This window comes from Mustelus asterias, unplaced genomic scaffold (genome assembly GCF_964213995.1).
Source record: "Mustelus asterias unplaced genomic scaffold, sMusAst1.hap1.1 HAP1_SCAFFOLD_4383, whole genome shotgun sequence".
NCBI classification, from domain to species: Eukaryota; Metazoa; Chordata; class Chondrichthyes; order Carcharhiniformes; family Triakidae; genus Mustelus; species Mustelus asterias.
The window spans coordinates 1-17,500 of NW_027594328.1; the positions used below are offsets into that span (position 1 = coordinate 1).

The 17,500-nt window shown below is 58.7% G+C and overlaps 1 protein-coding gene across 1 annotated transcript; it reads right to left on the reverse strand.

Moving 5' to 3' along the window:
- Nucleotides 1–84: 84 nt before the first annotated feature.
- On the reverse strand, nucleotides 85–17,400 carry LOC144491080 (cell cycle checkpoint control protein RAD9A-like; the record flags this gene model as incomplete). Its single annotated transcript, XM_078208762.1, has 4 exons — nucleotides 85–149; nucleotides 7,885–7,991; nucleotides 13,070–13,176; nucleotides 17,301–17,400. Coding segments are annotated over 4 exons (379 nt in total), but the record flags the coding sequence as incomplete, so codon positions are not given.
- Between the last annotated feature and the right edge of the window lie 100 nt (nucleotides 17,401–17,500).

The following is a 17,500-nucleotide window of genomic DNA, read 5'->3' on the forward strand; positions in this document are numbered from 1 at the left end:
GTGAGGGGTTAGAGGGTGGAGGGAAGAGGGTGGAGGGAAGAGGGTGGAGGGAAGGGGGTGGGGTGCCTCTATACTGGGCCTTACCTGCCAGGACCCTGGAAGTGGACGGTCAGAGGGAGGCCTGAGGCCTCGGCAAATCCCAGCAGCCCCTTGGGAAGAAAAGAACAAACGGAAACTCAGAGAGTGTCGGCACGAGGCTCCCACACCGCCATTCCCCACCGCGCGCCGCCATTCCCCACCGCGCGCCGCCATTCCCCACCGCGCGCCGCCATTCCCCACCGCGCGCCGCCATTCCCCACCGCGCGCCGCCATTCCCCACCGCGCGCCGCCATTCCCCACCGCGCGCCGCCATTCCCCACCGCGCGCCGCCATTCCCCACCGCGCGCCGCCATTCCCCACCGCGCACCGCCATTCCCCACCGCGCGCCGCCATTCCCCACCGCGCACCGCCATTCCCCACCGCACGCTGCCATTCCCCGCCGCGCACCGCCATTCCCCACCGCGCACTGCCATTCCCCACCGCCATTCCCCACCGCGCGCCGCCATTCCCCGGCGCGCACCGCCATTCCCCGCCGCGCACCGCCATTCCCCGCCGCGCGTCGCCATTCCCACACCGCGCACCGCCATTCCCTACCGCGCGCCGCCATTCCCCACCGCGCGCCGCCATTCCCCACCGCGCGCCGCCATTCCCCACCGCGCGCCGCCATTCCCCACCGCGCGCCGCCATTCCCCACCGCGCGCCGCCATTCCCCACCGCGCGCCGCCATTCCCCACCGCGCGCCGCCATTCCCCACCGCGCGCCGCCATTCCCCACCGCGCACCGCCATCCCCTCACCGCGCACCGCTATTCCCCACCGCGCACCGCCATCCCCTCACCGCGCACCGCCATTCCCCACCGCGCGCCGCCATTCCCCACCGCGCACCGCCATTCCCCACCGCGCACCGCCATTCCCCACCGCGCACCGCCATTCCCCACCGCGCACCGCCATTCCCCACCGCGCACCGCCATTCCCCACCGCGCGCCGCCATTCCCCACCGCGCGCCGCCATTCCCCGCCGCGCACCGCCATTCCCCGCCGCACGCTGCCATTCCCCGCCGCGCACCGCCATTCCCCGCCGCGCACCGCCATTCCCCACCGCGCACTGCCATTCCCCACCGCCATTCCCCACCACGCGCCGCCATTCCCCGCCGCGCACCGCCATTCCCCGCCGCGCACCGCCATTCCCCACCGCGCGTCGCCATTCCCACACCGCGCGCCGCCATTCCCCACCGCGCGCCGCCATTCCCCAACGCGCGCCGCCATTCCCCACCGCGCGCCGCCATTCCCCACCGCGCGCCGCCATTCCCCACCGCGCACCGTCATTCCCCACCGCGCACCGCCATCCCCCACCGCGCACCGCCATTCCCCACCGCGCACCGCCATCCCCTCACCGCGCGCCGCCATTCCCCCGCCGCGCGCCGCCATTCCCCCGCCGCGCGCCGCCATTCCCCACCGCGCGTCGCCATTCCCACACCGCGCGCCGCCATTCCCTACCGCGCACCGCCATTCCCTACCACGCGCCGCCATTCCCCACCGCGCGCCGCCATTCCCCACCGCGCGCCACCATTCCCTCGCCGCGCGCCGCCATTCCCCCGCCGCGCGCCGCCATTCCCCACCGCGCGCCGCCATTCTCCCGCCGCGCACCGCCATTCCCCACCGCGCGCCGCCATTCCCCACCGCGCGCCGCCATTCCCCACCGCGCACCGCCATTCCCCGCCGCGCGCGCCATTCCCCACCGCGCACCGCCATTCCCCCCCCGCGCGCCGCCATTCCCCACCGCGCACTGCCATTCCCCACCGCGCACTGCCATTCCCCACCGCCATTCCCACCGCGCGCCGCCATTCCCCACCGCGCACCGCCATTCCCTCACCGCGCACCGCCATTCCCCCACCGCGCACCGCCATTCCCCCACCGCGCACCGCCATTCACCCACCGCGCACCGCCATTCCCCACCGCGCACCGCCATTCCCCCCCCCGCGCGCCGCCATTCCCCACCGCGCACTGCCATTCCCCACCGCGCACTGCCATTCCCCACCGCCATTCCCACCGCGCGCCGCCATTCCCCACCGCGCACCGCCATTCCCTCACCGCGCACCGCCATTCCCCCACCGCGCACCGCCATTCCCCCACCGCGCACCGCCATTCCCCCACCGCGCACCGCCATTCCCCACCGCGCACCGCCATTCCCCCACCGCGCACCGCCATTCCCTCACCGCGCGCCGCCATTCCCCCACCGCGCACCGCCATTCCCCACCGCGCACCGCCATTCCCCCACCGCGCACCGCCATTCCCCCATCGCGCACCGCCATTCCCCACGCGCACCGCCATTCCCCCACCGCCATTCCCCACCGCGCGCCGCCATTCCCTCACCGCGCACCGCCATTCCCCACCGCGCACCGCCATTCCCCACCACGCACCGCCATTCCCCACCACGCACACCGCCATTCCCCACCGCGCGTCGCCATTCCCCCACCGCGCACCGCCATTCCCCACCGCGCACCGCCATTCCCCCACCGCGCACCGCCATTCCCTCACCGCGCACCGCCATTCCCCCACCGCCATTCCCCACCGCGCGCCGCCATTCCCTCACCGCCATTCCCCCACCGCGCGCCGCCATTCCCTCACCGCCATTCCCCAACCGCGCGCCGCCATTCCCTCACCGCCATTCCCTCACCGCGCGCCGCCATTCCCTCACCGCCATTCCCCCACCGCGCGCCGCCATTCCCCCACCGCCATTCCCCACCGCGCGCCGCCATTCCCCCACCGCGCGCCGCCATTCCCCCACCGCGCGCCGCCATTCCCCCACCGCGCGCCGCCATTCCCCCACCGCGCGCCGCCATTCCCTCACCGCCATTCCCTCACCGCGCACCGCCATTCCCCCACCGCCATTCCCCACCGCGCGCCGCCATTCCCTCACCGCCATTCCCTCACCGCCAATCCCTCACCGCGCACCGCCATTCCCCCACCGCCTTTCCCCATCGCGCGCCGCCATTCCCTCACCGCCATTCCCTCACCGCGCACCGCCATTCCCCCACCGCCATTCCCTCACCGCGCACCGCCATTCCCCCACCGCGCACCGCCATTCCGTCACCGCGCGCCGCCATTCCCCACGGCGCGCCGCCATTCCCCCACCGCGCACCGCCATTCCCCCACCGCCATTCCCTCACCGCGCGCCGCCATTCCCCCACCGCGCGCCGCCATTCCCTCACCGCGCGCCGCCATTCCCCCACCGCGCGCCGCCATTCCCTCACCGCGCACCGCCATTCCCTCACCGCGCACCGCCATTCCCTCACCTCGCACCGCCATTCCCTCACCGCGCACTGCTATTCCCTCACCGCGCACCGCCATTCCCCCACCGCGCACCGCCATTCCCTCACCTCGCACCGCCATTCCCTCACCGCGCACCGCCATTCCCTCACCGCGCGCCGCCATTCCCTCACCGCGCGCCGCCATTCCCCCACCGCGCGCCGCCATTCCCTCACCGCGCACCGCCATTCCCTCACCGCGCACCGCCATTCCCCCACCGCGCACCGCCATTCCCTCACCTCGCACCGCCATTCCCTCACCGCGCACCGCCATTCCCTCACCGCGCACCGCCATTCCCTCACCGCGCACCGCCATTCCCTCACCGCGCACCGCCATTCCCTCACCGCGCACCGCCATTCCCTCACCGCGCACCGCCATTCCCCCAACGCGCGCCGCCATTCCCTCACCGCGCACCGCCATTCCCTCACCGCGCACCGCCATTCCCCCACCGCGCACCGCCATTCCCTCACCGCGCACCGCCATTCCCCAACGCGCGCCGCCATTCCCTCACCGCGCACCGCCATTCCCTCACCGCGCACCGCCATTCCCCCACCGCGCGCCGCCATTCCCTCACCGCGCACCGCCATTCCCTCACCTCGCACCGCCATTCCCCCACCGCCATTCCCTCACCGCGCACCGCCATTCCCCCACCGCGCGCCGCCATTCCCTCACCGCCATTCCCCACCGCGCGCCGCCATTCCCCCACCGGGCACCGCCATTCCCCACCGCGCACCGCCATTCCCTCACCGCGTGCCGCCATTCCCTCACCGCGCACCGCCATTCCCTCACCGCGCACCGCCATTCCCTCACCGCGCACCGCCATTCCCCCACCGCCATTCCCTCACCGCGCACCGCCATTCCCTCACCGCGCACCGCCATTCCCCACCGCGCACCGCCATTCCCTCACCGCGCACCGCCATTCCCCCACCGCCATTCCCTCACCGCGCACCGCCATTCCCTCACCGCGCACCGCCATTCCCTCACCGCCATTCCCTCACCGCGCACCGCCATTCCCTCACCGCGCGCCGCCATTCCCTCACCGCGCGCCGCCATTCCCTCACCGCGCACCGCCATTCCCCCACCGCGCACCGCCATTCCCTCACCGCGCACCGCCATTCCCCCACCGCCATTCCCTCACCGCGCACCGCCATTCCCTCACCGCGCACCGCCATTCCCTCACCGCGCACCGCCATGCCCCCACCGCGCACAGCCATTCCTCACCGCGCACCGCCATTCCCTCACCGCGCACCGCCATTCCCCCACCGCCATTCCCTCACCGCGCACCGCCATTCCCCCACCGCCATTCCCTCACCGCGCACCGCCATTCCCCACCGCGCACCGCCATTCCCCCACCGCCATTCCCTCACCGCGCACCGTCATTCCCCCCACCGCCATTCCCTCACCGCGCACCGCCATTCCCTCACCGCGCACTGCCATTCCCTCACCGCGCACCGCCATGCCCTCACCGCGCACAGCCATTCCTCACCGCGCGCCGCCATTCCCTCACCGCGCACCGCCATTCCCCACCACGCGCCGCCATTCCCTCACCGCGCACCGCCATTCCCCACCGCGCGCCGCCATTCCCTCACCGCGCGCCGCCATTCCCCCACCGCCATTCCCCACCGCGCGCCGCCATTCCCCACCGCGCACCGCCGTTCCCCACCACGCACCGCCATTCCCCCACCGCGCACCGCCATTCCCCACCGCACACCGCCATTCCCCACAGCGCACCGCCATTCCCCACCGCGCGCCGCCATTCCCCACCGCGCGCCGCCATTCCCTCACCGCGCACCGCCATTCCCCACCACGCACCGCCATTCCCCACCGCACGCCGCCATTCCCTCACCGCGCACCGCCATTCCCCACCGCGCACCGCCATTCCCCACCGCACACCACCATTCCCCCACCGCGCGCCGCCATTCCCTCACCGCGCGCCGCCATTCCCTCACCGCGCGCCGCCATTCCCTCACCGCGCGCCGCCATTCCCTCACCGCGCACCGCCATTCCCTCACCGCGCACCGCCATTCCCCCACCGCCATTCCCTCACCGCGCACCGCCATTCCCTCACCGCGCACCGCCATTCCCTCACCGCGCACCGCCATTCCCCCACCGCCATTCCCTCACCGCGCACCGCCATTCCCTCACCGCGCACCGCCATTCCCTCACCGCGCACCGCCATTCCCTCACCGCGCACCGCCATTCCCTCACCGCGCGCCGCCATTCCCTCACCGCGCACCGCCATTCCCCCACCGCCATTCCCTCACCGCGCACCGCCATTCCCTCACCGCGCACCGCCATTCCCCACCGCCATTCCCTCACCGCGCACCGCCATTCCCTCACCGCGCACCGCCATTCCCTCACCGCGCACCGCCATGCCCCCACCGCCCACAGCCATTCCTCACCGCGCACCGCCATTCCCTCACCGCGCACCGCCATTCCCCCACCGCCATTCCCTCACCGCGCACCGCCATTCCCCCACCGCCATTCCCTCACCGCGCACCGCCATTCCCCACCGCGCACCGCCATTCCCCCACCGCCATTCCCTCACCGCGCACCGCCATTCCCCCACCGCCATTCCCTCACCGCGCACCGCCATTCCCTCACCGCGCACTGCCATTCCCTCACCGCGCACCGCCATGCCCTCACCGCGCACCGCCATTCCCCACCGCGCACCGCCATTCCCCCACCGCCATTCCCTCACCGCGCACCGCCATTCCCCCACCGCCATTCCCTCACCGCGCACCGCCATTCCCTCACCGCGCACTGCCATTCCCTCACCGCGCACCGCCATGCCCTCACCGCGCACAGCCATTCCCTCACCGCGCACCGCCATTCCCTCACCGCGCACCGCCATGCCCTCACCGCGCACAGCCATTCCTCACCGCGCGCCGCCATTCACTCACCGCGCACCGCCATTCCCCACCACGCGCCGCCATTCCCTCACCGCGCACCGCCATTCCCCACCGCGCGCCGCCATTCCCTCACCGCGCGCCGCCATTCCCCACCGCGCACCGCCATTCCCCACCACGCACCGCCATTCCCCCACCGCACACCGCCATTCCCCACCGCACACCGCCATTCCCCACCGCGCACCGCCATTCCCCACCGCGCACCGCCATTCCCACCGCGCGCCGCCATTCCCTCACCGCGCACCGCCATTCCCCACCACGCACCGCCATTCCCCACCGCACGCCGCCATTCCCTCACCGCGCACCGCCATTCCCCACCGCGCACCGCCATTCCCCACCGCACACCACCATTCCCCACCGCGCACCGCCATTCCCCACCGCGCACCGCCATTCCCCACCGCGCACCGCCATTCCCCACCGCGCACCGCCATTCCCCACCGCGCACCGCCATTCCCCACCGCGCGCCGCCATTCCCCACCGCGCACCGCCATTCCCTCACCGCGCACCGCCATTCCCCACCGCGCGCCGCCATTCCCTCACCGCGCACCGCCATTCCCCACCGCGCGCCGCCATTCCCTCACCGCGCGCCGCCATTCCCCCACCGCCATTCCCCACCACGCGCCGCCATTCCCCCACCGCCATTCCCTCACCGCGCACCGCCATTCCCTACCACGCGCCGCCATTCCCTCACCGCGCACCGCCATTTCCCACCGCGCGCCGCCATTCCCTCACCGCGCACCGCCATTCCCCACCGCGCGCCGCCATTCCCTCACCGCGCGCCGCCATTCCCCCACCGCCATTCCCCACCGCGCGCCGCCATTCCCCCACCGCCATTCCCTCACCGCGCACCGCCATTCCCCCACCGCCATTCCCTCACCGTGCACCGCCATTCCCTCACCGCGCACCGCCATTCCCCACCGCGCACCGCCATTCCCCCACCGCGCACCGCCATTCCCCCACCGCGCACCGCCATTCCCCACCGCGCACCGCCATTCCCCACGCGCACCGCCATTCCCCACCGCACACCGCCATTCCCCACCGCGCACCGCCATTCCCTCACCGCACACCGCCATTCCCTCACCGCGCACCGCCATTCCCCACCGCGCACCGCCATTCCCTCACCGCGCACCGCCATTCCCCACCGCGCACCGCCATCCCCCCCCCGCGCACCGCCATTCCCCACGGCACACCGCCATTCCCCACCGCGCACCGCCATTCCCCACCGCGCACCGCCATTCCCCACCGCGCGCCGCCATTCCCTCACCGCGCACCGCCATTCCCCACCGAGCACCGCCATTCCCCACCGCGCACCGCCATTCCCCACCGCGCGCCGCCATTCCCTCACCGCGCACCGCCATTCCCCACCGCGCACCGCCATTCCCCACCGCGCACCGCCATTCCCCACCGCCATTCCCCACCGCGCGCCGCCATTCCCCACCGCCATTCCCCACCGCGCGCCGCCATTTCCCTGTGCATCGAGCCCCCATCCCAGCCCCGGGGTCCAGGCTCCAGCCCTCCCCTGGGGCCCAGGCTCCTGCACCCGGAGAACAGGCTCCAGCCCCCCCCCCCCCCACCACCCCTGCTCCCCCCCCCCTCCCCACCCACCCCCAGCCCTGGAGCCTTTCCTCACCCTCAGTTCCTTCAAGCAGAAAGTTATCTCCGACTCCTCCTTGATACAAAACTCATCAAATTCCTCTGCGGTCAGAGACAGCTCCGTCAACATGGTCTTCTTGGGATCTGGGAACATTCAGAGGGAAAAATCAGCCCAGATTCCCGACAGAGTTCTCCAATCGACAGGATACTCCGGCACTGAGAAAACCAGTGACCCAAACTCTCAACAAACAGTTACACAGTGAGTGATCCTTACCCTGCTGAATAAACAGTGTCTCTGTACAGTTACACAGTGAGTGATCCTTACACTGCAGAATAAACAGTGTCTCTGTACAGTTACACAGTGAGTGATCCTTACCCTGCTGAATAAACAGTGTCTCTGTACAGTTACACAGTGAGTGATCCTTACCCTGCTGAATAAACAGTGTCTCTGTACAGTTACACAGTGAGTGATCCTTACCCTGCTGAATAAACAGTGACTCTGTACAGTTACACAGTGAGTGATCCTTACCCTGCTGAATAAACAGTGTCTCTGTACAGTTACACAGTGAGTGATCCTTACCCTGCTGAATAAACAGTGTCTCTGTACAGTTACACAGTGAGTGATCCTTACCCTGCTGAATAAACAGTGACTCTGTACAGTTACACAGTGAGTGATCCATACCCTGCTGAATAAACAGTGTCTCTGTACAGTTACACAGTGAGTGATCCTTACCCTGCTGAATAAACAGTCACTCTGTACAGTTACACAGTGAGTGATCCTTACCCTGCTGAATAAACAGTGTCTCTGTACAGTTACACAGTGACTGATCCTTACCCTGCTGAATAAACAGTGTCTCTGTACAGTTACACAGTGAGTGATCCATACCCTGCTGAATAAACAGTGTCTCTGTACAGTTACACAGAGTGATCCTTACCCTGCTGAATAAACAGTGTCTCTGTACAGTTACACAGTGAGTGATCCTTACCCTGCTGAATAAACAGTGACTCTGTACAGTTACACAGTGACTGATCCTTACACCTGCTGAATAAACAGTGACTCTGTACAGTTACACAGTGAGTGATCCATACCCTGCTGAATAAACAGTGTCTCTGTACAGTTACACAGTGAGTGATCCTTACCCTGCTGAATAAACAGTCACTCTGTACAGTTACACAGTGAGTGATCCTTACCCTGCTGAATAAACAGTGTCTCTGTACAGTTACACAGTGACTGATCCATACCCTGCTGAATAAACAGTGTCTCTGTACAGTTACACAGTGAGTGATCCTTACCCTGCTGAATAAACAGTGTCTCTGTACAGTTACACAGTGAGTGATCCTTACCCTGCTGAATAAACAGCGTCTCTGTACAGTTACACAGTGAGTGATCCTTACCCTGCTGAATAAACAGTGACTCTGTACAGTTACACAGAGTGATCCTTACCCTGCTGAATAAACAGTGTCTCTGTACAGTTACACAGTGAGTGATCCTTACCCTGCTGAATAAACAGTGTCTCTGTACAGTTACACAGTGAGTGATCCTTACCCTGCTGAATAAACAGTGACTCTGTACAGTTACACAGTGAGTGATCCTTACCCTGAATAAACAGTGTCTCTGTACAGTTACACAGTGAGTGATCCTTACCCTGCTGAATAAACAGTGTCTCTGTACAGTTACACAGTGAGTGATCCTTACCCTGAATAAACAGTGACTCTGTACAGTTACACAGTGAGCGATCCTTACCCTGCTGAATAAACAGTGACTCTGTACAGTTACACAGTGAGTGATCCTTACCCTGCTGAATAAACAGTGACTCTGTACAGTTACACAGTGAGTGATCCTTACCCTGCTGAATAAACAGTGTCTCTGTACAGTTACACAGTGAGTGATCCTTACCCTGAATAAACAGTGACTCTGTACAGTTACACAGTGAGTGATCCTTACCCTGCTGAATAAACAGTGACTCTGTACAGTTACACAGTGAGTGATCCTTACCCTACTGAATAAACAGTGACTCTGTACAGTTACACAGTGAGTGATCCTTACCCTGCTGAATAAACACTGACTCTGTCCAGTTACACAGTGAGTGATCCTTACCCTGCTGAATAAACAGTGACTCTGTACAGTTACACAGTGAGTGATCCTTACCCTGCTGAATAAACACTGACTCTGTACAGTTACACAGTGAGTAATCCTTACCCTGCTGAATAAACAGTGACTCTGTACAGTTACACAGTGAGTGATCCTTACCCTGCTGAATAAACAGTGACTCTGTACAGTTACACAGTGAGTGATCCTTACCCTGCTGAATAAACAGTGTCTCTGTACAGTTACACAGTGAGTGATCCTTACCCTGCTGAATAAACAGTGTCTCTGTACAGTTACACAGTGAGTGATCCTTACCCTGAATAAACAGTGTCTCTGTACAGTTACACAGTGAGTGATCCTTACCCTGAATAAACAGTGACTCTGTACAGTTACACAGTGAGGGATCCTTACCCTGCTGAATAAACAGTGTCTCTGTACAGTTACACAGTGAGTGATCCTTACCCTGCTGAATAAACAGTCACTCTGTACAGTTACACAGTGAGTGATCCTTACCCTGCTGAATAAACAGTCACTCTGTACAGTTACACAGTGAGTGATCCTTACCCTGAATAAACAGTGTCTCTGTACAGTTACACAGTGAGTGATCCTTACCCTGAATAAACAGTGTCTCTGTACAGTTACACAGTGAGTGATCCTTACCCTGCTGAATAAACAGTGTCTCTGTACAGTTACACAGTGAGTGATCCTTACCCTGAATAAACAGTGTCTCTGTACAGTTACACAGTGAGTGATCCTTACCCTGAATAAACAGTGTCTCTGTACAGTTACACAGTGAGTGATCCTTACCCTGCTGAATAAACAGTGTCTCTGTACAGTTACACAGTGAGTGATCCATACCCTGCTGAATAAACAGTGACTCTGTACAGTTACACAGTGAGTGATCCTTACCCTGCTGAATAAACAGTGACTCTGTACAGTTACACAGTGAGTGATCCTTACCCTGCTGAATAAACAGTGACTCTGTACAGTTACACAGTGAGTGATCCTTACCCTGAATAAACAGTCACTCTGTACAGTTACACAGTGAGTGACCCTTACCCTGCTGAATAAACAGTCACTCTGTACAGTTACACAGTGAGTGATCCTTACCCTGCTGAATAAACAGTGACTCTGTACAGTTACACAGTGAGTGACCCTTACCCTGCTGAATAAACAGTGACTCTGTACAGTTACACAGTGAGTGATCCTTACCCTGCTGAATAAACAGTGTCTCTGTACAGTTACACAGAGTGATCCTTACCCTGCTGAATAAACAGTGTCTCTGTACAGTTACACAGTGAGTGATCCTTACCCTGCTGAATAAACAGCGACTCTGTACAGTTACACAGTGAGTGATCCTTACCCTGCTGAGTAAACAGTGTCTCTGTACAGTTACACAGTGAGTGATCCTTACCCTGCTGAATAAACAGTGACTCTGTACAGTTACACAGTGAGTGATCCTTACCCTGCTGAATAAACAGTGACTCTGTACAGTTACACAGTGAGTGACCCTTACCCTGCTGAATAAACAGTGACTCTGTACAGTTACACAGTGAGTGATCCTTACCCTGCTGAATAAACAGTGTCTCTGTACAGTTACACAGTGAGTGATCCTTACACCTGCTGAATAAACAGTGTCTCTGTACAGTTACACAGTGAGTGATCCTTACCCTGCTGAATAAACAGTGACTCTGTACACTTACACAGTGAGTGATCCTTACCCTGCTGAATAAACAGTGACTCTGTAGTTACACAGTGAGTGATCCTTACCCTGAATAAACAGTGACTCTGTACAGTTACACAGTGAGTGATCCTTACCCTGCTGAATTAACAGTGACTCTGTACAGTTACACAGTGAGTGATCCTTACCCTGCTGAATAAACAGTGTCTCTGTACAGTTACACAGTGAGTGATCCTGACCCTGCTGAATAAACAGTCACTCTGTACAGTTACACAGTGAGTGATCCTTACCCTGAATAAACACTGATTCTGTACAGTTACACAGTGAGTGATCCTTACCCTGAATAAACAGTCACTCTGTACAATTACACAGTGAGTGACCCTTACCCTGCTGAATAAACAGTGACTCTGTACAGTTACACAGAGTGATCCTTACCCTGCTGAATAAACAGTGTCTCTGTACAGTTACACAGTGAGTGATCCTTACCCTGCTGAATAAACAGTGTCTCTGTACAGTTACACAGTGAGTGATCCTTACCCTGCTGAATAAACAGTCACTCTGTACAGTTACACAGTGAGTGATCCTTACCCTGAATAAACACTGATTCTGTACAGTTACACATTGAGTGACCCTTACCCTGCTGAATAAACAGTGTCTCTGTACAGTTACACAGTGAGTGATCCTTACCCTGCTGAATAAACAGTGTCTCTGTACAGTTACACAGTGAGTGATCCTTACCCTGCTGAATAAACAGTCACTCTGTACAGTTACACAGTGAGTGATCCTTACCCTGCTGAATAAACAGTGTCTCTGTACAGTTACACATTGAGTGACCCTTACCCTGCTGAATAAACAGTGTCTCTGTACAGTTACACATTGAGTGACCCTTACCCTGCTGAATAAACAGTGTCTCTGTACAGTTACACATTGAGTGACCCTTACCCTGCTGAATAAACAGTGTCTCTGTACAGTTACACAGTGAGTGATCCTTACCCTGCTGAATAAACAGTGACTGTGTACAGTTACACAGTGAGTGATCCTTACCCTGCTGAATAAACAGTCACTCTGTACAGTTACACAGTGAGTGATCCTTACCCTGCTGAATAAACAGTCACTCTGTACAGTTACACAGTGAGTGACCCTTACCCTGCTGAATAAACAGTGACTCTGTACAGTTACACACTGAGTGATCCTTACCCTGCTGAATAAACAGTGACTCTGTACAGTTACACAGTGAGTGACCCTTACCCTGCTGAATAAACAGTGTCTCTGTACAGTTACACAGTGAGTGACCCTTACCCTGCTGAATAAACAGTCACTCTGTACAGTTACACAGTGAGTGATCCTTACCCTGCTGAATAAACAGTCACTCTGCACAGTGATACAGCGATGGGCCCTTACCCTGCTGAATAAACAGTCACTCTGCACAGTGATACAGCGATGGGCCCTTACCTGCGTCAGGTTCGATGTAATTTCTAAAGGTCAACCGCCGTGTCTTGACGTCGAGGGTCACCTCCTCCAGGTTGGTTGGGAAATGGACGACTGTGTCCGCCAGTAACCTGGGAAGGAGGGTAGCAGAGGGAGTGAGTACTGGGGGGGGGGGGGTGAAGGGCCTGAATCTGTCGGGAGTGTTGTATATTAGACAATGGCACGAGGGAGCACGGGGGGGGTTTAGAACAATGGGGTTTTATTTACAGAAACATGTCCCATACATAGAATCATAGAGGTTTACAGCACGGAAACAGGCCCTTCGGCCCAACATGTCCATGCCGTCCCTTTTTTTTAACCCCTAAGCTCGTCCCAATTGCCCGCATTTAGCCCATATCCCTCTACACCCATCGTACCCATGTAACTATCTAAATGCTTTTTAAAAGACAGAATTGTACCCGCCTCTACTACTACCTCTGGCAGCTTGTTCCAGACACTCACCACCCTCTGTGGAAAAAATTGCCCCTCTGGACCCTTTTGTATCTCTCCCCTCTCACCTTAAACCTGTGTCCTCTAGTTTTAGACTCCCCTACCTTTGGGAAAATATATTGACTATCTAGCTGATCTGTGCCCCTCATTATTTTATAGACCTCTATAAGGTCACCCCTCAGCCTCCTACGCTCCAGAGAAAAAAGTCCCAGTCTATCCAGCCTCTCCTAAACCACCAAGTCCCGGTAGCATCCTAGTAAATCGTTTCTGCACTCTTTCTAGTTTAATAATATCCTTTCTAAATAGGGTGACCAGAACTGTACACAGTATTCCAAGTGTGGCCTTACCAATGTCTTGTACAACTTCAACAAGACATCCCAACTCCTGTATTCAATGTTCTGACCGATGAAACCAAGCCTGCCGAATGCCTTCTTCACCACTCTGTCCACCTGTGACTCCACTTTCAAGGAGCTATGAACCTGTACCCCTAGATCTCTTTGTTCTGTAACTCTCCCCAGTGCCCCACCATTAACTGAGTAAGTCCTGCCCTGGTTCAATCGACCAAAATGCATCACCTCGCATTTGTCTAAATTAAACTCCATCTGCCATTCGTCAGCCCACTGGCCCAATTGATCAAGATCCCGTTGCAACTGGAGATAACTTTCTTCACTGTCCGCTATGCCACCAATCTTGGTGTCATCTGCAAACTTACTAACCATGCCTCCTATATTCTCATCCAAATCATTAATATAAATGACAAATAACAGTGGGCCCAGCACTGATCCCTGAGGCACACCGCTGGTCACAGGCCTCCAGTTTGAAAAACAACTCTCAACAACCACCTTCTGGCTTCTGTCAAGAAGCCAATTTTGTATCCATTTAGATACCTCACCCTGGATCCCGTGAGATTTAACCTTATGCAACAACCTACCATGCGGTACCTTGTCAAAGGCCTTGCTAAAGTCCATGTAGACAACATCAACTGCACTGCCTTCATCTACCTTCTTGGTTACCCCTTCAAAAAACTCAATTAAATTTGTGAGACATGATTTTCCACTCACACGGCTGCACCTTCTCTGCCTCTCGCCCCCGAGAGGTACTTGTGTTGTCACAAGCGTCCAACCCATGGATACATTAACAGGCCTTCAGGAACCGCTTCCTTCCCCCTTTAATTAACAATTCAAACAATAAGGGACAAGACAGTCACTATTAACCCCCGACCCATTCTGCTTCACGCTGGCAGTAAGCTCTGGGCACCGTCATTGGCCCATTCGACATGCTTGGTTTCACTGGTCAGAACATTGAATACAGGAGTTGGGACGTCTTGTTGAAGTTGTACAAGACATTGGTAAGGCCACACTTGGAATACTGTGTACAGTTCTGGTCACCCTATTATAGAAAGGATATTATTAAACTAGAAAGAGTGCAGAAAAGATTTACTAGGATGCTACCGGGACTTGATGGATTGAGTTATAAGGAGAGGCTGAATAGACTGGGACTTTTTTCTCTGGAGCGTAGGAGGCTGAGGGGTGATCTTATAGAGGTCTATAAAATAATGAGGGGCACAGATCAGCTAGATAGTCAATATCTTTTCCCAAAGGTAGGGGAGTCTAAAACTAGAGGGCATAGGTTTAAGGTGAGAGATGAGAGATACAAAAGTGTCCAGAGGGGCAATTTTCTCACACAGAGGGTGGTGAGTGTCTGGAACGAGCTGCCAGAGGCAGTAGTAGAGGCGGGTACAATTTTATCTTTTAAAAAGCATTTAGACAGTTACATGGGTACGATGGGTATAGAGGGATATGGGCCAAACGCGGGCAATTGGGACTAGCCTCGGGGTTTAAAAAAAGGGACGGCATGGGCAGGTTGGGCCGAAGGGCCTGTTTCCGTGCTGTAAGCCTCTGTGACTCTGGAGGCACTGGAGGTCGCCTCAGTGTCGGAGCGTGACATGAGGCGTCCCTTTCCTCAGCAGCGTCTGTTTGGTGTCAGGGCTGTAGAGCGCAGACAAGGCCCTTCAGCCCATCGAACCTGTGCCAACAAGAACCCCCGCTAAACTTACGCTAATCCCATTCCCCTGCACTTGTCCCGTAGCCTCGAATGTTTTGATATTTCAAGTGTTCATCCAAATATTTTTTTTTGAGGGTTGTGAGGTTCCCGTCCTCCACGACCTTCCCAGGCAGCGCATTCCAGACTCCCACCACCCTCTGAGTGAATCTTCTCTCAAATCCCCTCCTGCTCCTTACCCTAAAACTCTGCCCCGCCTCGTGACTGACCCCTCAACCGAGGGGAAACATCTACTCCCCAGTCACCCTGTCCAAACCCCTCATAATCCTATCCACCTCAATCATGTCCCCCCTCAGCCTTCCCTGCTCGAGAGAAAACTGTCCCAGCCTATCCAGTCTCTCCTTACAGCTCCATTACTCCATCCCAGGCTAGAATATTAATCCAGAAACTCAGCTGATGTTCTGGGAAACCCGGGTTCGAATCCCGTCACGGCAGATGGTGGAATTTGAGTTCAGTAAAAAATATCTGGGATTAAGAAGCTACGATTGTCGATTGTTGGAAAAACCCATCTGGGTCACTAATGTCCTTTCGTGAAGGAAATCTGCCGTCCTTACCCGGTCTGGCCTACATGTGACTCCAGAGCCACAGCAATGTGGGTGACTCTCAACTGCCCTCCAAGGGGCAACTAGGGATGGGCAATAAATGCTGGGCCCAGCCAGCGACGCCCATGTCCCAGGAATGAATGAAGAAAATCAGGAGGGGAACGTGCAGACTCCGCATAGACAGTGTTCCAAAGCCGGGAATCGAACCTGGGTCCCTGGCGCTGTGAGGCAGCAGTGCTAACCACTGTGCCACGGCACAGTTAGACCATAAGACATCGGAGCAGAATGAGGCCACTCGGCCCATCGAGTCTGCTCCGCCATTCAATCATGGCTGATATTTTTCTCATCCCCATTCTCCTGCCTTTTCCCCATAACCCCTGATCACCTTATTAATCAAGAACCGATCTATCTCTGTCTTAAAGACACTCAATGACCCGGCCTCCTCTGTGACAAAGAGTTCCACAGATTCACCACTCTCTGGCTGAAGAAATTCCTCCTCATCTCTGTTTTAAAGGATCGTCCCTTTAGCCTGAGGTTGTTCCCTCTGGTTCTAGTTTTTCCCACTAGTGGGAACATCCTCTCCACGTCCACTCTATCCAGGCCTTGCAGTATCCTGTAAGTTTCAATAAGATCCCCCCCTCATCCTTCTAAACTCCATCGAGTACAGACCCAGAGTCCTCAACCGTTCCTCACACGACAAGCTCTTCATTCCAGGGATCATTCTTGTGAACCTCCTCCGGACCCTTTCCAAGGCCAGCACATCCTTCCTTAGGTACGGGGCCCAAAACTGCTCACAATACTCCAAATGGGGTCTGACAGAGCCTTATACAGCCTCAGAAGAACGCCCCTGCTTTTGTATTCTAGCCCTCTCGACATGAATGCTAACACTATCCCTGATTTAACCCACGCCATACCAAGTGGAGTTTAATTCTCTCCTTCAGAATTTTGTCCAATACTTTCCCTACCGCTGACGGGAGATGCACGGGTCTGTAGTTCCCTGGCCCCCATCTTGTGATGTATTTTCTGCGAATACTTCAACACCTTAACAGAGCTTCAGCGCGAACAAAAAGATATCGCCACCACCAATGCTGTACCCACCTCCAGACCCTCCCCTCCCGCCCTCACTCCTTTCCATCCCGTGACCCGGCGACTCCAATCCTCACCTGGGCTGTGCTCGGAACGTGTTCGGGCAAACCTCTTTCGTGTAGACGGCTTGGAGTATCTCGCAATCCTGGAATGAAAGGTTGTGTGTTTTCGTGATTCCTGAGGGAGGGAACAGAAAACAGAACCCGGTTAATGCGGAGAGGGGAGGGGAAACAGGCCAGCGCGCACAGAAACTGGAGTGGGGGGGAGGGAGGGAGGG